The sequence below is a fragment of the Manis javanica genome, chromosome 12, assembly GCF_040802235.1.
Source record: "Manis javanica isolate MJ-LG chromosome 12, MJ_LKY, whole genome shotgun sequence".
NCBI classification, from domain to species: domain Eukaryota; kingdom Metazoa; phylum Chordata; class Mammalia; order Pholidota; family Manidae; genus Manis; species Manis javanica.
This window is the reverse complement of record NC_133167.1, coordinates 100009572-100032686: the sequence shown is the minus strand read 5'-3', so window position 1 is coordinate 100032686 and position 23115 is coordinate 100009572. Positions and strand designations below refer to the sequence as shown.

At 39.5% G+C, this 23115-nt stretch overlaps 1 protein-coding gene across 10 annotated transcripts in view; it reads right to left on the bottom strand.

Moving 5' to 3' along the window:
• FAT1 (FAT atypical cadherin 1) overlaps positions 1–23115 on the bottom strand; it is a 116721-nt gene that overhangs the window by 42950 nt on the left and 50656 nt on the right. For all 10 annotated transcript variants that reach the window (XR_012124019.1, XM_073219122.1, XM_073219123.1 and 7 more), the window contains exons 3-5: positions 17178–17492; positions 2561–2622; positions 79–408 (exon numbers count right to left, since the gene is read on the bottom strand). Coding sequence is in view for 9 of the 10 variants with exons in the window: in XM_073219122.1 (XP_073075223.1) it covers positions 79–408; positions 2561–2622; positions 17178–17492 (707 nt within the window). In the remaining variant the exon portion in view is untranslated. The remainder of the gene's footprint in view (positions 1–78; positions 409–2560; positions 2623–17177; positions 17493–23115) is intronic.

The window sequence follows — 23115 nt, the reverse complement described above, 5'->3', positions numbered from 1 at the left end:
TACTGAGTAAAGTTGTAAGAGATAAGAAACTAGATGTATGAAGTGTGTAAGAAATTCAAAGACGGGATCTTAACTCACTGAAAGAATATCATATTCTCCAGCTCCAGAAAACTTCTTGGATGAAACCACTCCAGTTTTTGGCTCAATAAAAAATTTGCTATGCTCATTTCCATCTTCGATGCTATAGGAGATTTCTGCATTGGGCCCTTCATCTTTGTCTGTAGCTATAACACGGTATATAGGCTCGCGCTTGGCGTTTCTTTCTCGTTCCAGTTTTTCCCGCTCTGGGAGTCTGATTTTGTAGAACTTTTGTAGGAACTGAGGCTTGTTGTCATTTTCATCGAGGATTTTCACAATTACTCTTGCAATGGTTGCTTTAGGGGGACTGCCATTGTCTGTCACAGTAACCTGTTTTTAATACAGATCAAGAGTTTTCAAAATATGCTATATAACAAGGGAATGCTTTGTTCTTACTTACAATCACCATTTGTATAAACCTCTACTGTTCACGCAGCACTGTGACACACACCATCCCCTCTTCTGCCAACAGCCCTGCGAGAAGGCAGGACAACCTCTCCCATTTTCAGGTTGGGGCTCAGGAAGCAGGCAAAGGCTGCAAGAAGCCCCGTGAGCCCCTGTTCTCTCCCCTAACTCCACTGCCCCGCCTACCTGCAAGACTGTAACTGCATGTGACTGTCCCAGACATTAAGCTACCAAAAACTTGGTATTTTTAAGCCAACAACAAAACAATTGAAGATGTATTAAATAGTCATTTATTAAATATTTAAAGAGGTCTTTAAAAAATAACATACTCTAAGTACGTAAAGTCTCCACATACTGCATTATAAATCTGTCATCTTTAAGCTTCATCAATGAAATAAGTCAAATCATCAATTTAAAATAGATGTTAAGCAGCAGGCCTTTTAATACCAGTAAAGCTCATCTTACTATGTTTTGTTCTTCTATTGTGCATAAGTTTTCCATGTTTACTAGGGTGGACATAAACATTTAAATTGAAGACCAACACATTAAATGAGGTTTTCAAGAAAAGAAATATAAAGTAACTCTGAGTCTACGTAAATGATTTAGGTGAATGCTTCTACAGGCATAAGAAACAATGTCACCCTTAAAAAATGTATTTTCCTTCAGTGTGTACTTTAAAACTGCTGCCGCCAGTATATTCTCCCCTCACCCACATCCTTCCAAATTAATTAGTGAAACACTAAAAACATTAAAGTAGATTTAAGTTTTCTGTGGAACTATTTTCTTTTTGAAGCTCGGTAGGTGTAAATTCTGTTATTTGTAGAAGTGTGAGGGTATCCTGACAGTTCTCATCAGGAGCATTTAAGGAAAGTAGTTGTTCTACTTAAAGTACACGATTTACCTTCCCAGACTCTCAAAATAAAACAAAATTGCAAATACTATTTGAATTTTAGCCTCTCAAAATTTTTTTTGCCTCAGTATTATCATGTTCTTGATATTTTTTTATTATTAGATCTAAAGGAAGCAAAAGATGTTTCCTTCTGGTCAGTTTTCACATGACCTTTAGGAGAGAAACATAGCCACATACATGCATTGTAGTATTCATCATCAAACCGTTGCTACGTTGGGTTCAATAGCCAGTAGCCAGTAAGTAACATAGCTTGCAACATGTGAGTGAAAAAACAGAGCTAACAGGTTTATTGGCTCCATCTGCCCTGCTGAGGGCTGCCTGCCTTTTCTCTCAGCCTCTCCCTGGTCTGCTGCAATGGCCCCAGCAATCACGTCAGGCGTGGCGTCCTCATTACACCCCACCTCCTAAATACTCCTATCCCTTCTCCTGAATGTATTTTCTATGCACCAGAAACAAGGCAACCAGCAAATGATAAGCTGTGTTTCTTCTTTCAAGAACTAGAAGACATTTTAAATAATCCATGAGCATAAGAAGCCCATAGAAGGTCATCTTGGAGGAGCATGTGTCCGACCTCAACGTTTTGTTTTAGGAAACTGTTAAAGGCACAAACTTTATAATAATAATTAATTTAAAAATGCATAAACAATACAATTGTTTGAAGAGCAAAAACAAAACAACTGGAATCAAGCTAGCCATAGTTAAAAAGTTAATATTAATAGATCTAATAATATTTAGATAACATAGATTGTCTAAAATAAAGCAGATCTAAAAATTAATTAGATCTCATAATAAAGAATCTCGAATACTGAGGGAAAAAAAGACGTAGAAGGCCTACAGAAAACTATTACTTACATAAATGAAAAAATCCAAGTAATACGGTTTCAGTTTTGTTTGCTCTGTGTGTGTGCACACACACATGTAAAAAGTGCAAAAATGTGAATGGAACCTAAGATGGTGGTCTTGTATTCTGGGGACACAAAGGCATATGCGGTGACATAAACTACATTCACCATGTTTTCTTTTCCTGTTTATTAATAATCAGAACTAATAATAATGAAATATAGATGGCTATGAATACTAGTTGATATGAACAAGAGTATTCTTTCCCATAAGTATATTTATAATTATAATGTTTTTAAAACCAATTAAAAAGAAAGAAATGCTTACTTCTAATATGTGTTCTTCTTGCTGCTCTCGGTCTAGTTTCCTTGATGTAGTTGTGATGAGACCTATAAAATAAGTTCATTAATCCTCCTAAAATAAAGTTAATTACAAAATACTGTAACTGAAACCACACTCTGAGTGTAAAAGTATAAGTAAACCTCTAATTTAGTCTCAGGACAAGAAACGATTAAGCCAGGCACAGTTATTTTATTTACGAACAACATACTTTACACTTCATCATTTTAATGATTTTTAAACACACTAGATAAATGACAGAAGTATTAAGAAAGCAGAAAAATCTCAAATTAGTTGAATTTTTTATTTATTTAGTACTTTCAACATACACTTCATCTGAAAAGATTTGTTACAGGCAAGAGGGGGTAACTCAGGACTTCGGCCTCATGCGCACGTACCTCCTTTGACTACAGAGAGGATAGAATTGACAGAAATCTCCTCCATATTAAAAAGGACCATTGGAACATTTAACATGGACTATGACTTATTACCTTTGAATCATCTACCCTCAAAAATGAAGAACTAGTTTGAGAAGCAATGCCTTCTTTGTATGCAAGGCTGCTCAAATAATAATCATCTAACTTCCAATAAAAGAGGAAAATAAATGATCCTTAAAGAAATTCCATTCTTCATTCCTTTGATTTTTCTATCAAATTAGAAAATCTATAGTTTCGGTCTCTCTCTAGAACTTTAATAACTGTCTGCTAAACTGTCAACGTAGGTTGGAACCCAGAAGACCATTAAAATTGATTAAACATATTCTTGTTATTTCACATAATACAAACAAAATTCCCCCCGACATAAAATACAACCTGTGTTGATAATGGGCAGGTGTATGTTGAGCTGCTCTGGATCAGATCTGAATTCAGATAAAGCCTTATTTATGTGGCAGGACAAATGCTAGGGTGAGCCTATCTCCTGCCCAGCTTTGTGTGTTTTTTCCACAGGGAAATACTTCAAATAATTCGTATTTATGAACAGACTTCATCACTGTAGTTGATTTTCTCCTATGATCCTAACTAATTTCACAAAACTACCAATTAGAGGCTTTTCAAAGTGTTCCTCTAAGTTTGTAAATGAATGGATTGTGTTTTCATTTGACTTCAAGTGTTTTTTTCCTTAGTTACTGAGAATCTAAGTCAACATTGTGCTCCCCACAATTCAATGAAACAATGCTGTCTTTTTAATAAGAATAAAAGGCTAAATTGTAAGCTAGAATCTGTTTTTTTTTCCCCAAACCATACATAAGGATTAAAAGAAGCTCAAGGAAAATGCTCCACCAAGCTTAATGGTGTGAAAATGCGGCTTCATGGGGCACAGGCTTGATGTTCATCCCTTTTATGTCACTACAAAAGTTTACATCCGTTCTGATTGAGGTTTTAAGTGGTTCAAGAATGACAGGAAATCACTGTGATTTATTCCATGTAATTGTTCTAATATGTCCATCAAAAAGTTATCAACGTCACAAGGGGCAAATAGCTGGGCAGGTTCACTGCAAAACAGTGTTCTGCTTCTGTAGAAATCATTCATTGCATGAATTATCTGTTAACACATACATTTCTTTAGCAAATGAATGGGTATCTGTGAGCAAATAAAATGCCTCACTTGACGGTTTACTCACAGCGTACACCAGATTGCTGACAAGAGGGGGTACCTACTCCACACCACCATTTCACATAAAGGCTAAGAGCAAACCTCACCGTCTCCTAGGTTTGGAATAATTTGCATGCTCTGCTTCAAATTAACCCTCCTCTGTTAACGCAAATGCAACATTAATTCCATTAAAATGCAATGCATCCTGATGTTCTTTTCTCATCCTTTTTTTTAAAGCCTAGCTACTGCTATCCAGTCCTTTGCTCTCAGTTTAAGCATCATTTCTGAGGCCTCCCTGACAGCCTGGCCTGGGGTCTTGCTGCTGGGCTCTCCAAGCTCTTTAAATTTGCTCTTTCACGGCATCACCCTGAGGCACTACAGTCACTCATTTCAATGTCTTCTTGTGTAGACAAAGCCCACCGGAGACTTTACCTTATAGATCTTGCTGTGTATCTTGGTTATACTGCTACATCTCTATTTCCCTAAAAAACGACTTAACTGTGTGCACATGAACTTCTTAAAACCAAAGTTTCTTAAAACCATAATTAAAAATATGGATTAGAGTGAGAGAGATGAATAAACTCCACTAAACTTGGGACTAAGGACACAAATGCATGGCTTCTCTATGAGCTAACAGGAAAGCACTGGACGTGCATTTACAGGTGAGATGTGTGTCGGGCGCTGCAACAGGTGGTCTAGGCGAGGGCATCCAGTAGACACTCGGAGGCACACACTGGAAGTGCGGGGAAGCAGGCAGACAGCTCTGGGTTATACCACAAATACAGAAGAGGATATGAAGAAGAAAGAGAATGGTGGGCCAGCCCAACTGAAGTAGAGGGCATCAATGTTTAGGAATCCAGGCAGAAAAGCCCAGGAAGCAGTAGGGGCAGAGAACCACGTGTCCCAGAAGCCACGGCAGAGAGTTTGAAGGAGGCTCTCCCTCCTCAATGTAACTCAGAAAAGCCTGGAAGAGGAAGTGAGAGGCAGAGAGGCAGGAAGCAGATAGGAGAGGTAATTGTCACGAAGAGCAGATGGTGTAGCTTGTGAATATAGAGCCTCGTTTGCAGTAAGTGACTCAAGACACAAGGGGAGCTGAAGACCTAGACTCGAGCTAACCACTGCGGCAGCCACAGGCCTCACACGGCTCCTGAAATTTGAATTACATGAGACGTAACTCATGAACTTGTAAGATTATTTCAGACTGACAACAAAGACCTTTCTTTCGAGATTCCCAACACTCCTACCGAAAGGAAGCCTACCGAAAGGAAGCCTACCGAAAGCACCACTGGGTTTTCTTTTCTTTGCTAACCAACACGGAGGGACGGTATAGGGCCAGCATTAGGTGGAAGGCCCAGGACAAGGGGAAAATGAATGCTTCCTGCAGGTCTTTCATACAAAATGAACCCTGAAGAAAAAATAAAATTTCCTCTGGAAGCAGGAAAATACTCAGAAAACTGTGGATGGTCTCTGGAGCTACACGTTACCTTAGAGTATTAACCACACCGACAGCCGAACACAATGGAAATGCTACCCAATGTCCCACCCTCCAGCTATGCCAATTTAGCTGTAGAATTCATTTCACACTCATTTTTATCTCTGTAACTTTGCAGACCTCAATCCTGCTAATCCTTCAGCCTTGCCTGCTTGACAAACACCTATTTCAAAAATGAATCCTTTTCTATATACCCCGTACATGTTATTACCATTATAGGTAATATCCTAATAGGTATATCCATTTCTTTCATCTTGAACATGTGTGCCCACCTGTAATGCTTATTACTATATCCTGGAAGGATATACACTTCTGGAATGTATTTCAGAACTGGAGAGAAACCTTTAAGGTCATCAAGCTCAGTTGTGGAACCAAAGAGAAGTTAAATTGTCCCAAAATCACCAGTAAGTCATTACCAAAGCCAAGATTAGAATTTAAGTCTCCTGAGGCCCTAACAAGAGGTGTTCTGGGTTTATTTTTCCTTCCATCACAAGACACCACATATTTATTGCATTATGTTATTTCAAGTCTCCATAAAGTCTGAACTGTGACTTATACCAAGTTTAAAAGGAAAAGAACAAGGCAGCCAGAGTTCATCACTATTCAGTCCAAAAAACAAGTTAGAAAAATAAAACCTTAAAAAGAGTTTTTTAAAAGACTTAAAAGTAAAAGAGTGGGCAAAAGCAGAAAAATGCAAATGCAAGTGCTACCATCTAACTCTGTGTTTTCTCTCTTTCCTGCAGAGCGCTATTAAATGAAAAAGAGAAAAGACAAAAACTTTTTTCCCTTGGCCTAGAAAAACATCCTTTTCTATAGGCCGAAACTACTGCAAACGTAAGGGGGGCTGAGATAGCAAATACAGTATCTCCTCACCAACTAGTAGTTAATGAATTTACTCCATGAATGTGAAACTAAGAAACCAAACTTTCCTGGGTCTGATAAACATCATTAAGAAGCTATTCATAGCTTTCCAATACTACTTTAGCATTTAGAGAACAATCCACTTAGGAACAGAGAGGTTTGATTAACTATAATGCTTCAATTAAAATTTTATCCTTTGACATTTCCCACAATACCAAAAATCATGTCCAAACTTCTCCAAGTTCAAGAGATCAAAGAGACGTCACAAAGTGAAAGTAGCACAGAAAAGGGAACATTAGAGAGTTAGCAGGTGTAGATGATAATGGGAGGTCCACATAGGTGGGACTACAGCTTATGCATTCATTCAACTATTTTGTACTGTCTACTCAGAATGCAGAGACAGTCTCGTTTTCCAGAAACAAGGATGAAGGCTAGAAGACGGGGACTACATTCAAGAAACAGTAAGACTAGTGTGTGGAGCAAATAGAAGAAACAGAAAGAAAAAAATAAGAGCTCTTGCTGAGGGCTCTGTAGACCGAGAGTTCAAACTTGGCTGGATGATGGGACACGTGTAGTCTAGTCACATCTGTTCCAGCAGAGAACCACCCCATCATCCATCACGTGAGAGAGGCTATCCAGGACCAGCCAGCCTCAAGTTATCCAGCCAGGTGACCCTCACTCACTGCACAGGAGATCAGCCATGCCTAGACAAGACCAGAATCCTAAGCTGCAGTATAGCCATTATTGTTTGAAGCCACTGAATTCTGGGGTGGCCCCTGCATAGCAAATGCTAACCAATGCCTCAAATGACCTCATCCCTAATCATTATTTGGCTTACTAAGTGCCAGAGTATTGTGCTGTGAGCTCTGAATACAGTATCTCGTTCAGTTCATATATGTACATATGGCAATTATCTATACCATAGTAAGCAAATTAATATTTTTACTGGCTCAGAGAGTAAGTTGCCTAGTCAAGGTCGTTAGCAAGGTGGTGTGCCGAGAGCTCAGGAAACCCAGAGCATCAGACTACGAAGCCCAAGTGAAGACAAGGAGCTGAGGAGGGACTGAAGGCTCTGGGTCTGTAAAACAATGGTCTGAAACATCAGCAGTGTGATGCAACTAGACAGCAGGTACAGGGAAAAAAGAAAGGATTTCTGAACAGAATTAAGGTCCAAATGCAAATAGATCAAATATTTATGATCTGTAATAAGAGTTTTTTAAGAACCAAAACTTTTCCATGGGACATTCCAGTCAACAGATCTGTGCCCAGCCAGCTGTAATCAAGTCAAAGTATTCTCAGAACAAAGCGGAAGATCACACGGCTGAAGTCCTGAGGACCGTACAGTGGGCGGAGAGAGGAGAGGGCTCTGCAGGCTGAGGGAGGGGCAGACTCTAGATCAAGGACACTGTTTTCCTGTTCAAACTTCTAAGACTTCTTTCAACAGGTGAAATGGAAATCATATGTATTTCACTTATTTTTTAAAATTGTAATCAGTCAACTGGAAAAGAAGTATTAAGCAGCAAAAAGCAGCAACCAGGCAGTCAGTATCGTGCTTGGCTCTGTGGTAGACACACAAATGAATATGGGGTGGTCCTGGCCCTCAAGATCCTGAGCCAGGACTGAGTGCCCTCCAAACACAGGCAAGAGGGGCACTGCAGAGGCAGAGCGGGCTGGGCGAGACAGGCCGGGAAGCTGGGCATCACTACCCCAGCCCCATTCTAAAAACAGATTGCCTTCTGGACAAGCCAAGGGCGAAATTTCAATTTTTCTGTAGTGACCACTCAACATCCATCCCCTCCAAGCTTTAGACTGTGAGCTCAGAGATACTCTGTAGCATTGCGCTATCTTTATTTAGGTGGTGTTCTAAGACCGCATTTAACTCCAGCCCATCCAGAGCTCTTTGGGCAGCTGCGACCATCTGAGCAGCTATTGTTCGTCGCTGCAGTCCTGGTGCCGGCAGGATTAGGCTCCGAGCCAAAAGTGGAATTCTATTCAGAGACGCTGAGGCTGGAAAGGCGCTCAGAATTCATTTAGTTGAAACTTCCAGAGTCCCATAGGAAACCCTAATAAAATGAATCAAATGACCAGTCTAATGTCACCCAGGTAGTGGCTGAGCAGGAATCTGCACCCTGAAATCTGTAGACATCTCTTATGGTTTTAACTCTTACTAGCTATTTCTCATTGAAAACTGATGGCTTTAAAATGTTAAGATCGAAAGCCATATTCAACTTATTGGGAACTGCCATCAACATTCCTAAAAACATCAGTTACAGTGGAGGGAAGAGAGAAAGAAAATGAAGCCACTTTATAAGGTTCATATCATGTTAACAAAAAAAGCCACTTAAATGCAAAATCTTGAAATATTGGTCCTTAAAATAGCTTTTGCAAATGATATTCAGCAACATGTGAAAAAATAGACTACTCCTTGACAGAATTTATCTTGAGCATTCAAGATGAAACAGATTTTCGGAGGAAAAGTCTATCATCATTTCAACATGTACAGAAAAGGCATCGAATACTATTTGAGGTCTTTCAGACTTTAAGGACAACATACTTCACTATAAAATAAAAAACATGCAAGAGGAACAGCTAAGAAAAACCTATAAATTCTTCCTTAAAATATCTGTGCATCTTTGGAAAAAGACTACAAATATATACACTTTTTTTTAAATGAATTCCTGCCATTGTAAAGGTAAGCGCCCTTCACTTCCTTCCTTTGCAGCTATCACATGTTACCGGAAACCCTTGGAAGTTGTTTGCAGCTGTAGCTGTTTCCTATTGCACTTTGTTCAGCCTCTGTTCTAGCCACGATAAAATGCCACTTACTTGGACTGAGAAAAAAATAGTTGTAATGGGCTATTGGACTAGAACGTGGATGAGTCCCCAGTATACCTGTTTAGTCATAGTTTTATAACTTTACCATGCATGCTTTAGGGATTACTACATATAAATGCTCCATATATATCACACACAATATGTGTATGTACATACTTAGTATATGTAAATAATTTATGGAGACATCACCAAATCTACCTGTAATCAAATAACATTTCTTATATTGAACATAATTCTATTTTAAATACTCTATCCTACATGTAAATAAATGAATGAAAAACAGACCACCATATAAAGTTGTCCTCTCTATGAGAAGCTGTAACTTCATAATTTGAGCATGACTATCTCAATTCAGAATAAGGGCACAGGAAAAAAATGGAGCCCATGGTAAAGATTTGATGAGAGTATATATTACCAACTATAAGAGCTAGAATTTAGCTCTGAAATATTTTTAACAGGATATACCAGCACAGAGAAGAGTGAAAATCTCAAAATTTGGAAATATTTTCTCTCCTAATGAGAAATAATTATTTCTCAAAGTAGAAGAGATCTAATAATCTATCATCAATTTGCTAAATCTCATCTGAAATGTTAACCCAAATAACTAATATTCTAGCTATTCTTTAAAGAATAATTTTAATAACCCAGAGCAGCAAAACACGTTATCATCTTTTCTATGGATTCACCTCTTACAGAAATGGGAAAAATTTTCAAATATTTACTTCAGAAATATCCCATAGTCTACTGCCTTAGAAATAAATCAACAATTCAATGAGTTCAACTAATTAATACATCCACATATTAGGGATCAAAAACTATCAGCAACCTGTTTTTTGTATGGCTTGCAAGCTAAGAATGGTTTTTATATTCCTAAACAGTTGAAGAAAAAAATCAAAAGAAGAATACTATACTGTGGCATATGAAAAGTTCACGAAACTGAAATATTCCAATGTCCATAAATAAAGTTTTATTGGAACACAGCCATGCTCATTCATTTCTAGATTGTCTATGGTTGCTTTTGCTCTACAGGGGATAGAGCTGAGTGGCCATGACAGAGACTGCATGGCCTGCAGAGCCTACAATACTTATTACTTGGCTTTTTAGAGAAAAAGTTTAATGATCCTTACAATACACAGTTAATACAACTAAGTTTAGACATCTACTGTTAATTAGAAGCTTTGTGATTTTTGGTCTGAAAATATTATAGAAACAAGATTAGCCTCAAAAGCAACCAATATATGATACAGAAATTCCTTAATAAAAGAGCAGAGAAGGTACAGAAAAATTAGCTCCCAAGCCACATTTACATCCCAAACCCACAGGCACACAGGGAATAAGGGACTGTACATCCAGGAGGAGCAGATAAGAAATCCATGCCTGTCTGGCTCTGACCTCCAGACGGCCTTTACCTGTCAAGTCATAGTTATTTTGAAAAATGGAAAAAATAAAAATGGGGAGATCAGCAGACTCTCGGTATTTCTAGTCTTTACCCCTCTCAGGGTTCCTTGTTAAGAGAGTATGTGGGGGTGCTTGTAATACCTTACATGGAATGAACATAAGCTACAGTTGTCACTGTCCCTCCAACTCCTAATCAAAGTTTTGATCCAGCCTTATCTTTAAAAGTGAGGTCAAGAGATGGCAAAAAAGTGGTACAAGGAAGATCAGAGAGTAAGACAGAAGGGAAGCCCAGGTTTGCTGGCTCCTCTCTGGCTGTCTCCTTCAAGCTCAACTCTCAGAGTTACAGGCATGAGACAGCCTGATGGAGACCAGCCCAAAGAGACAGCCAGGGGTACTCAGAAGATCCGAACAGTGCAATGTGCTCCAGGTCCAGTAATGAGCAGAGATCGGAGTAAGGATCTGACTCTGAATTAGGCAAAATTTTAACAGAACTGGTAAAGGACAAGCTAAGAGCTTCAAAATCATTTTAAGCCATTTAAAATTTCATGTGGATGAAAACAGATGTGTAACTGTCAAAGAGCCTAAACCCTTTAAAGATGCACATGCAGACACACAAATCACAAACATACAAATATACCCCAAAAGAATGTCTCTACTTTACCTAAACATTTTTGATGACTTTATTTTTAACCATAAAACAAAATTCTTTCTCAGTGCATCTGTTCCCAAACAGGAAGATGGACATCAATGAATGAGAAGATAAAAAATAATATATTTGTACTAGGCAGTATAAAAATCAGTGGATCAGCGAAGTGGGTGGTGAGAGTTACACAGACACACAAATATATTCCTATAATAATGTGGCAAATCCATCAATGGCTGTTAACAGGCATTTTTCTAAAGCATAGCGTCTAATCCCGTTAAGGGAGAAACCCAAGATACACACTGCTGTGTATACTATGCTGCCACCTGTTTAAGAGGATGAGGAAAAAACCCATATATTCTTTTTTATGAGTGAAAGAAACTGCATCAAAGTGTTTTAAAATGTAGGTTTCATTATTCAGGTACAGTAAGGGCAACAGATCAGAGACAACTGTCACTGAAAGATAATTTGATATAACTCCCAGGAAGAGGGGACATGCTGTGCCACACCACACAGGGCCACGCAGGGTTGCACCAGGGCAGCACAGGTGACAGAAGGACCAAGGACAAAGCATGGGCAAAAGCTTTACTGTGGTTGGCACAGAAAAGGCAAGGCATGGCAGCAGAGGCAGGTTTGGGAGTGGCTAGTCTGTGAATTATTTCAGTGGGCCCTAGGGCACAGGGGCTGGCCCTCGCTGTCTGGTACTAGGCTCCGGGATGGTTAGGGAAGGGGAGTTAGGGGCTGGTTAAAGAAGATAGTTCCGAGTATGGGTGCTGGACTGGCTCGTGTGTATACAGAAAGTGAGTCTTTACCAGCTCTAAGAATTGGCTGGCCCTGACAGGGGCAATCTCTGTCCAGTCAGTGAGGTCCTAGAACATCAGAGCACCGAGAATACAGAAAATAAAATATACAGATGACAAAGTAAATATGTGAAGTGCAAGAAGCTTTACCAAAAAAAGAGTATATAGCATAAGAATCCATTTATATAAAATTTTAGGAAATGAAAAGTTACATATAGTAACCAAACGCAGGTCAAGTGGCTGCCTGGGGAAGGGGACAGAGAGGAATGGAAGGGGGGACTACAAAGAGGTGGAGAAACTTTGGGGAGCAACGGATTTGTTCACTGATTGACTGTGGTGATGGTTCTGCAGTTGCACAACTATGCCAAATCTTCCCAAACTGCAGACGTGAGGTGTGCACAATTTACTGTATGCCAATTAAACTTCAATAAAACTTTTTAAAAGTAAAAAATCAATATTGGCTTTGTGTCCAAAACTTGGAAAATACCAAATATAGATATGAGAATAAAGCACACACATGCCTAAAAGTAACACTCTGAAAAGTACCTGCTCACGATAAGGAGCCTATCATTCCTCTGAAGTTCAAATGGATAACATTGACTTAAAAAGACACTTTGCTAGGGTGGTTTCAGTGTCCTCAGGTTACTTGTGGATAATAAACCGACCCCTATTATTGGGGACTCCCCTTCTTCTCTGTCCTTGACATTCCACAAGCGAGGCCGAGATGGTCTGTGCGCAGGAGTCGGGCTGTCAAGGCGATCTGACATTCCAGGCTCTTGTCTCTCCCCCAGCCTGAGCAATCGCACAAATTATGTTAAAAGAAGCAAATTTACCCTGATATTGGACATAACCAAAAAATGTTATAAAATATGTATGGTGTCAAGAAAAGTGTGTGTAGCAGAAAGGGAGACTAGATAAAATCACATTTGCTTGCAAACCGTGGAAAAGAAAACCCTGCCCCCCTACTTACAAACAATATGATGAGAGCTGTCTGAGAGGCAGAAGAACAGTTCTGGCACTCTGAGCTAAGCAGCACAAACACTGCAGCTGGAAGGTAAATCTTCAAAATGTTCATTTAAACCTGTCTTTAGAACCCAAAATTCATATTATCAAGTCCAGTCCTAGGAAAGTTTTTGTTCTGTTTTGTTTTTTAAATACTTTGTCATAGTATATGAATAAAAGGAGAAAAAGGTCTTTGTGGACATGTTTGCCTCCCCTCCAAAATGACTTAGTGAGTTTATCCGATTGAAATTTATACAAAATGTCCCAAGGGATTGCATGTAGACTCAAAAATAGGTCATTATTTATAAAAATAACAAATATTATCCTTTCCCCCAAATTTGGTATTTAAGGTTTTCCACCAAGCGTAACCACTCATACACTCATCTGACTGTATCTCTTGGCCACAAATACTCACAACTCCAAATTGTCACCCAGTGTGAGGAATATCCCCTACACCTCTTTCACTGCCTTTAAAATCAGCCCAGAACTGTTCCAAGGGGCCTCGACCTGCTAATCACACCTACCCTGTCTGTCTATCCCACTTCCCAGAGGTGTTGATCAGAGCTGGTGGGCACAGTCTCTCTACTTGAGTTTCCGCCATCTTACTTCGGTGGATTACAACTTTCAAAGCATCTCTCGATGTGCTATATACAGACAAAAGCTCAGGAAACAGCTGATGTGTAAACACACAGTTTGAATGGCAGCGAATTTAGGCTTCCCAACTCTGCTGGACATTTCGATCATCGTCAGGCTCATTTAACTTCATCAGATCTGTTTATCCAGGGGAGATGCACAAATGCATCCATCTACCGAAATCCTGGTTAGCGTAGGCACAGATGATAGAGTGAATGCAAACGCAGGCAAGGGGGAGAGGAGGTGTCGACTTCCATAAATGGATCTGAGCGCTCTGTACTCTGGAGACGTGCCTCAACCGGTGTGCAAAAATGCTCCTTGCTAGCCACAAAATGTAAGGACCTGGAAGCCAGTTTTCCCCGATATCCCAGAGGTAAGCCTCACTGCTGCCCAGATCTCCTGGTTTCTAGCCCAGTGATTTTATCACTCAGCCATCAATTACATGACATGATTTAGGGTCTCCAGGTGCTCGTATGGGTGAGTAAATCATGGGAATGTTCTCCTACCAGAGTGTCTTTCATCAGCTTTTGCAATGTGGCCCCCAATAATAACGACCTACCTACCAAAAATAAGTCTGCTTTCAATGTTTTGGGGAAGATGTACAGTTTGAAACATTATACTTGGAAACATTACACAAGTGTCTGCTGAGTTGGGGGACAGAATCATCTAGAGACAGACCTTGTGAAACTGTATTTCCTGTACTCTTTAATAAGGTCCATGCTGATGGTTATTTCTTGGTCTTTGGCGACGTGAATTAGATGACTTGAGGAATGATCAGATTTCTCTACTAACCATAAAGTTTAAAATATACATCACAACAAATATTCTTGTGTACTAACTACAGTTACTCTCCACTGGTATCTGCCTTCAATTTCAAGAAAATAAAATCTCTTTGCACCCCTTAGGAATTTTCTTCTGCTGTCATCAGGAGGATGTGCGTGCTTCCCACTCAGAGCGATGGAAGCTCACTGTGGACTCCTGGTGGGGACTCAATGTCCCTGAAGATAGGCAAGAATTTTCAGTAGGCATCTCTTCCTGAGAGTTGCCACAACAGAGAGATGTAAAAGGCAGTGGCTACACCATAGTAGCCACCTTTCTACAAGACATAACACCATGGCAATGATATCATTTCAGAGGTCCCAGAGATAACCAAGTTTCAAGGCTCCCACATCTCTGACTTATGTAATTTCCTTGTTTCTTCTTCTCAAATATACATTATGCCCAGACCTATAGTATTTGCTTAGACATTCAAAGGACATTTAATGTTTGTTTGGTTGTCTCTTCACAGAAGACTTAAGCTCATCTAGCAGAGACAGAAGACATAAGAAAAACAAAAATCTTTTAAATCTAATTCAACAAACAATTTAAAAATAGGGGTAGTTATGTTCTTAGGTTACCAGTTCAAGGCTTTAACATCTAGAGTTCTCCATCCTTCAAGGTCTATGACCCACCCCTGCTTCCAGACAGTTAGTTTCTGGTGTCCAAAATCCTGCTCTGAAATTTTTATAAACTTCTAATCTTTCTTCTTTTATATTTGACAGTACCTCCTACTTTTCTTAGCCCTTAGTTCTCTTTTATCTTGTTTCACAAAAATGAAGTTGAACTTGGTCACCACTTATGCGGCAAAAATAGTATACAACTAGACTGCTTAAACAAGCCTTTTATTAATCATTTACAGATGCCATTTCAAGTTGTCGTTTCTTGTATAATCTCTGAATTCCACAGCTTTTTCAGTTCAGGGTCCTGCACCTGCCCCTAAAGCTTCCAAAGGGGGAAAAATGCTCAGATCTTGTTTCTCTCCTATATAATTAAATTTGTTTATGGCTCAATTGTTCCTAATAATCAACTACTGGTTTTCTAAAGACCCAAACTGCACTCCTATTCGCTATCAGAGGAACACATCAGAATCTGGCCAAAGAATTAGAGCATAATCATCTCAAAGCAAAAGTAAATCCTATATATTCAAAACAAATCTTGAACGTATGTTTACTTTCAACAAACAAGAAAGACAGTTTCTATGAACATCAGGTTGAAATATGCTGACAAGAGGTTTAAAACACTTAACGTTTCATCATCTTTGTAACAGAAAATATATTAGAAACACGCAATCTCCTTCAGGTATCTTTGTGCAGGCATTTCCGTACAGATACTGAACTCAAACCTTCTTTCTAACTTAAGAATTGCTTCCTTTATAAGTTCAGCAAAGAAAATTATGAGATAAGAACGGCATAAAAAAGGGGGCAACAAAGACTAGTAAAGAAGCTGAGAATGCTTCAATTTTGGCTTTGTATGTTAGTTAACACATCAAGTAGACAATGCAGTAACTGGGCAAGCCACTTCCCCTAGACTTAGGAAAGTCATAATAAAGATAAAGCAGAGGCGTGTAAATTACAGTGCCTCTCCCTCTTCAGAATGCTCTGTGTTCTGTTAATTCGATTCTACTGAAAAGCATCAAATCACCAAAATATCCCTGGGTTTAAAGGCAATGCTCCATCTGATGTGAAGTTTTATTTTCCTCCAAATAAACTGTCCTCTCAATGTCCCATGGTAAGGCTTGCTTCAACTCCCATCAAGAAATCAAGGAGCACAGCAGTGCACGTGCAGTTTTCCTCGCAAAAAGGATAGCTCACTTTTCGCTACACAGACAAGTGCTACAGCGAGCCTCTTTTTTTTGGTGAAATAATACAAAAGAGAACTAAGAACTAAGAAAAAAGTAGATGTGTCATCAAATGTAAAAGAACAAAGATTAAAAGTTTATAAGGATTTTGGAAGCCAAGGAGCTACCTGCATAGAAGCAGGTGGTCAGATGCTGAGTGGAGAAAACAGAAGGAAAACTTAAGGCACTGGTCCCAGAAAGTAACTGCTCCCACCTGGAAAACTGTTTCATCCTGACTCCTGCCGCCTGCAGAGATAGAGCAGTGCTCTGTGGGAAAATCCTAAACCAACACTGGAAAAACTACTATGAGTTGTGAAATAGGCTCCTGTGATGTTCTCCATAAGAAGCAGAGTTAAGAAAATTAGAATACTTAGCAGCAGTTGAACTGAATTTTTAGTCAGTTTAAGATATCTCACTGATTTAGGAGCTATTACTAACACAACGCTATTTGCTTTTTAACCTGGAAGTAAAAGTCTACTGAGCCATGTCAGAAAATTTATAAAAACAAATTCAAAGGGGGAAGGAAAAAAAAATTTTTGGACTAAATTTCCAACTGGAAATCAGCCTGTTTTGAATAATTCAAAAGGAAAATGATTTACTGAAAACTAAAGAAAAATGGCAAATTAAGAAAATTAGTTCTTCAATTGCCCCATATTAAGGAAGTAGAAGCATGAATAGTTCATATAACATACCTGTTTTAGGATGTATTGAAAAGAATCCTTGTGGATTTCCACTTGTAATTTTGTATGTCAGTCTGTCATTCGAGCTAGAATCTGGATCAAACACCTCAATCTGGACTACAGATACATCCTTGGGAGAATTTTCCATTACTTCTGGGTAATATACTGGCTCCGAGGTCTGTGGCGCATTGTCATTGACATCCTCAACCCCTATGTAGATCTCTATAAATGAGGCTAGAGGCACAACCCCCTGATCGGTTGCATAGACTGTTAGCCAGTAATGGGAGGTTGACTCGCGGTCAAGTCGGTCTGAAGTCTCTATGACCCCTGTAGAGAAAGAAGAAGAAAAACGTGAAGTAGCAGGTGAACAATAAAAAGGAAAACTTCTACTATGAGAAAGGGTCAACATAAGCACCAACTCCAGTTTATCAAGGGCTCATGAGTCAGTCCTAGATGCATGATCCAGAGAAAGTTATCCAAACATTCTGTGCCTCAGTTTCCTTTGCTGTAAGGTGAAGATTGATTGATTAAATGAAACGAACACACACATGATGAGTAGAACAGCACTTGGAATGTGATATTGGCTGTAAAAGTGTTTGTCATGATCAGTTAAGAGTCAGGCACTTTACAAATATTATCTCACTGAAATCTCAAAACAACCCAAGGGGATGGGATGGGCACTAAGAGATCATGTAATGGCCCAGTACTTTGTTTGTCCCAGAATGACATTTACAGTCACTTGAAATCTGCCGCTGTTCCTAGAGGTTAATCAGGGACCCAGAGACCAATCCAGAGCCAGGGCCCAGACCTGAGTCCCCACAGTCCAGCACCTCCTGCTTCCCACGCTGCTAGTTTAGAGAAAGAGGCTGAGCAGCACACCTCTTGAAATCTACTTTGGTTTACACACCCCTTTGAATAGTGGTTAAGAAAACACAAGAGTATAGTCTTTCAAAGCCCAGAATAAGGATGGCTCAGGTCTCTTGGGTATTGAAATCCTGTAGTTCCTTTGAACTGCCTTAATCCACAGTAAGCCAACCAGTGTGCTAACAACATAAATTCTCCCTCCACGCTGTGAGCTCCACAAGCCAGGGGCCGCTTCCTTCTTGAATACCAGGATACCCAGCACCCTCCCCAAAGGCCAGTAATTATTTATTAAGTGAATGAACAAAAATGAATAGCTATCTTAACTGGGGCTGGTACAGAGGAGCCCTCAACTGCGACTCAAACTAGGGCACATTTCTTATTAAATCAACTAATAAAAGATGGAATTATGTAATTACAAAGAATTAATGTTTTGGCCTAGCCATTGACACCAGTCAGAACCTTACTTAAGCCCCAGATTAACCTCTTCTCAGGATGATGAACAGTGGAAAAAACCATTTCTCTTAAGCAAATTCCACCTTTTTACTCAATGGTACAATCTTGTCCTTTCAATTTTTTTCCCACTGCATTTTTTTCTTGTACATTAAACATTCTGAACTAATGTGCTTTTTGGTCCAGGTTGGACTTTAGATATTCTCAACTACAGAATCACTGAAGTTTCCCATTTAATGTAAAATACTATGGAAAAATGGCAAATATCCATTTAACCTGTGCTCAGAAATGAAAAAATGTTTATCTCAACCAAACACAAACCTGTATTTTTTTACCATTATATAAACTTTACAATTCGCTTATTAGAGGTAATTGATATCACTCATTTTGAATGTTTATCATATCTTATACTCCCAAAAAGGTTTATTATAAATTGTAAATACCAAACTTAACTAAATTTTAAAATGTGAAATAATTATCTTAAGTGCTTGTTATTCAGAAGTATTATCATTATTCACTATTGCTTCATTAGTTCTTAGCAAATCGTCAAAATAGATAGACAATACTCCCCCAGGAATATGGAACAAAACCTCAGAAATCTTACATTAAAAAGGAGCTAACTACTCTCTCCATGCAGCAGAGACAACTGTCTGATAAACTCTAAAAGGTTTCCTTTTTCTCAGTCCAAACATAGTCTATGCATATGCAATCTGTTCACTAAATTGGCAAAACTTTATCTGCTGTTAGTCTGAAAGAGGAGTGGCCTTAGTAAGCAAAGGAAAATAATCTTTTCTAGTTTTTATTTTCTCATCACTGCTATCAACTGCTACAAAGGAAGTCAGGGAATAACAGAATGATCTCTCCACTAGGACTACCTAGTAACAAGTATGTCCGTATGTTCTTCTCATGTTTTGCTGTTTCATTAAAATGTAACATAATTCACTTGATAGGTGAAGTGTCAGAAAAATTCAAGAAGACAGGTGTAGAGTGCATGCAGTCACCCCTTTCCGGTTCCAATACCCAACAAATAATGCGGTGGCTGTTCACTTTGTAAAACGGTGTCCATTTAAATGTGATTTGTAGGCATTTAATAATAGCAAATATTACACAAACAAATTTGTTCCATATTTATGCCAGGCCCCACAACTGCCCTATGTGCCTTACCCTATTTAATCTTTTTATCTAAGTTGCCCACATACGCAGTGTCATTATCTCAATATCATGGATGAAAAACTCAGATGGAGAGAGAGGAGTAACTTCTGCAGGATTGCAATAAATGGCAGGGCTGGAGTTCAGACATCATGACTGATTTTAGTGCCAGCAAAATCCCGCCTGTCCTCTTGCTAGTGTGACAAAAGGGGAGTGAACAAACCTTAACGTGAAAATTCTGAAAAGACAAATTAAACCTCCTATTTCCTCCATTTTTTTTCACATCAGTATTCAGAAGGGCTGGATTACACGTTCGTTCAGATGGAACGGTTTTTTCTCTAGTCTCAGGGAGGAAGGAAAAAAAGAAATATAAAATGCACATATAACATGAGGCTTAAATCATAGACAAAAACAGCTGTTTATTCTCCGTCAAATTCCACCTTGGGTCTAGCTGTAAGTGTCCAGACGGTAGTGCACAATCACGGAACGCCTTCCGGGACCTGCCCGGCTCTCCTCATCGACCTGGCAGCAAGCTCTTGCCTCCTGTGACGCCTTAGCCACTGCTGGAAGGGGAAGTTCCGGGTCCTAGAAACCTCCAGAAGTTATTAACAAAGGTGAAAAGTGAGACGGCAAAGTGCTTCTTCTCAAATATGGAAGAAAACTAGGATGGTATTAATTAGCAATTTAAAATATTAAATATGTATAAGTGTGAAGCTCAGATGTTCCTATTTCATGAATTCATGGGCAGTAGATTTTTTACAATATCACATAGTGACTGCAAAGATTATTTATGTTTCAATTTATGCCTAATAATGCAAGTATCTATTTACTGTATGCCAAGGACTTCATTAGGTGCTTTACATGTGTTCACAGTCATTCGAAGAACACAGAAATTGTATGATTTTCATCCCAGTTTTACAAATAAGGAAACAAGCTTAGATAAAGTTAAGCAACTTGCCCCAGTCTTACAGTGAGAGGCAGCAGCAAGGGTGACCGCTATGTGGTGGCATCGGGATAAACCTGACAGTCTGATGGCGGGCCCCAGGCTCTCTGCCATCAGGCAGAAATGTCACCATCAGCCATCACTGTCACATGCCCCACAGCACCGAGGATGCTGGAGACCACGGGGGCTGTTGCCGTGATGAGTGGCTGTGAGGAGTTTTCAGCTGCTGAAATAAGGACACTTACAGGACAACAAGGACTCTGGTCACAGAGAGGTTCAGGGGCTAAGCATGATTCTAATTCTATGCCCTATTTTGAAAGCATAAAGTAGGTGGGAAAAGACTGTACATATGCAAAGTTATTTTGTGTTCTGCTTTTTAATCTGTCTGCTCAGTCACAAATCGCATCCCCTCACATCTCCCGGGAAGCCACTTCTGAAGCAGGCAGAGAGCACCAGCTCCACTGAGCTTCCATCCTGAGGCTCGAAAGGGCAGGCCACAGGGTTGGGAGCAGCTGGAAATGGCCCGGTAACCTGGGAAGGGAGACAGGAGTGGACTCAGCCTCAGCCATCTCAAAATCAAGTCCTGCAACTGGCAGCCGCTTCGAAATGCTCCAGTGTAACTACCTTGGTTTTAAAGAAAGTAGAAAGCATCTGCCCAACTTTAGAAAGTGTGGAATCCAGAGCGGGCCCCTGCTCAACCAGGGACACTTGAGAATCCCAGTCGTTCTGCACGGGGCCCTGGATTCTGAGCAGCGGCAGTCCCTGTTAAGTCTGTGCTCCCGCCCTGTCACCCTTCTCTCCCCTAGTTCTCCCGAAAGCCACAGCTGGCACGCTTGCAACTTCAGCAGTTTCCTTCGTAAAACAAACAAATTTTTAGATTTCCAATATGAAGACTCCCAGTTATACCTTTAAGACAGAAAAACAACTATAATGACTCCTAGCCATCACTGGATGTGATCAACCTGCCGTGTTCTTTCTCAAAACCACCTCACCCTAATTTCTTTCCATCCATGGTCATTTACCAACTGACATCAAATCAATTTTTTTTGCACACTGAGGTATTTCACTTTTCCTGAAATGGTTCTTTAAGAAACCAACAAAAACTACATAGTTATTAAACTCTAGTTTTTAAGATATTTCTCTTTAATACACCCCACAATAATACCACATCTTCTTTGGCACATATAAACACCCCAACACAAACTCCTCCTCTGTGGGCTCCTTCCTGCCTTCAGGTTGTCTTCCCTCTTTCTCTGCCATCTCTGCTCCTGTTTTTGATTTCCTCTTTCACTTCCTGAGAGAGCAACAATAGTATGCAACTGGATGCCTTTCACAGAACTCCCTCCAGCCAGGTGGAAAGAGTATCAAGGCTGCAAGAGAAAACAGCAATGAGGAAGAAAATGTGGAGACGACACCTTTCTTATCACAAGGGTACGATGCGGAAGCAGCAGGCAAGCTAGGGGCTGCATGGTTCTAGGATGTACACTCTGATTACAGAAGACAAGTTTAGACAAGCGTGTTATATGCACCCCCCAGCAATGTTATAAGGCATCAATCCTGTGCTTTAATGAAACATGACAGAAGCAATAAATGCCAAGTTTTCCAACTTCCAGAATACAATGAAGACATTTTCAGGAAAAGTTGTTAATAAGCGGAAAATTTTGAAAGAGGCCGGAAATCTGGAGCTATTAAGTAAAAATATTTATCATTCCAAACATACTCTCTTGGATTTCAAAGCTACCACCAGATGTCACCATGGAAACTAATTATAAATGTGCAAACAATGGAAAAACTAGACTGAAAGAAAAGGAAAAACAAACCAATGTAATTAATTAAAAGAGCTTGACCAATGGAGATGTAAAATATAGCTCCCAGCAAAATTTCTTTCTAGAAGGATTCATTAATGTTCCTGCATTTGATTCAACAGGCACTGATGGCGCTGTCTTCCCATAGCCTGCTTACTCAAAGGTTACAGGGTACAGTATTAGCTGCTTAAGCAAATGGTCCAAAAGTAAGTAAAGGTTTTCAGCAATAACTAATTCATACTACCCACCATTGATGACTAACTTGAATATGGCCCCGAAACAGGAAAGGCCAGCATCCCTCCAGCTGACAGTGGCAGAGCAGGGTGTTTTCAACATAGTAATTTTTGAGGCAAAAGTAAAGTTATATATAGCCACTACACTGCCAAAAATAATTTAACTGACTCAAATTTCCCTGGCTGCAGAACACCTTTCTTCCTAGAATTTCCCCCATTTCCTTTGTTTAACGGCTTGGTCCCCTATCAAGCCCTAGTGCCAAAGCTTTCAGCAAAACCTTGTTTCAGATTCTTCAGCTATTCCAGCTCAAAAATACTTAGGATCAGCACCGACCTGGCAACCTAAAATTTGCAAATCCTACCCTCATTTCTGATATATCACATGCCACACAGATTTTAAACTTTTCTGAAGCCAAACTTAAGTCAGCAACTGTATGAAAAGTTTCTTCAGTCAATCACAAAAAAACCTTCAACAAGAAATACAGTCTTTGATGATATTTCCCCTG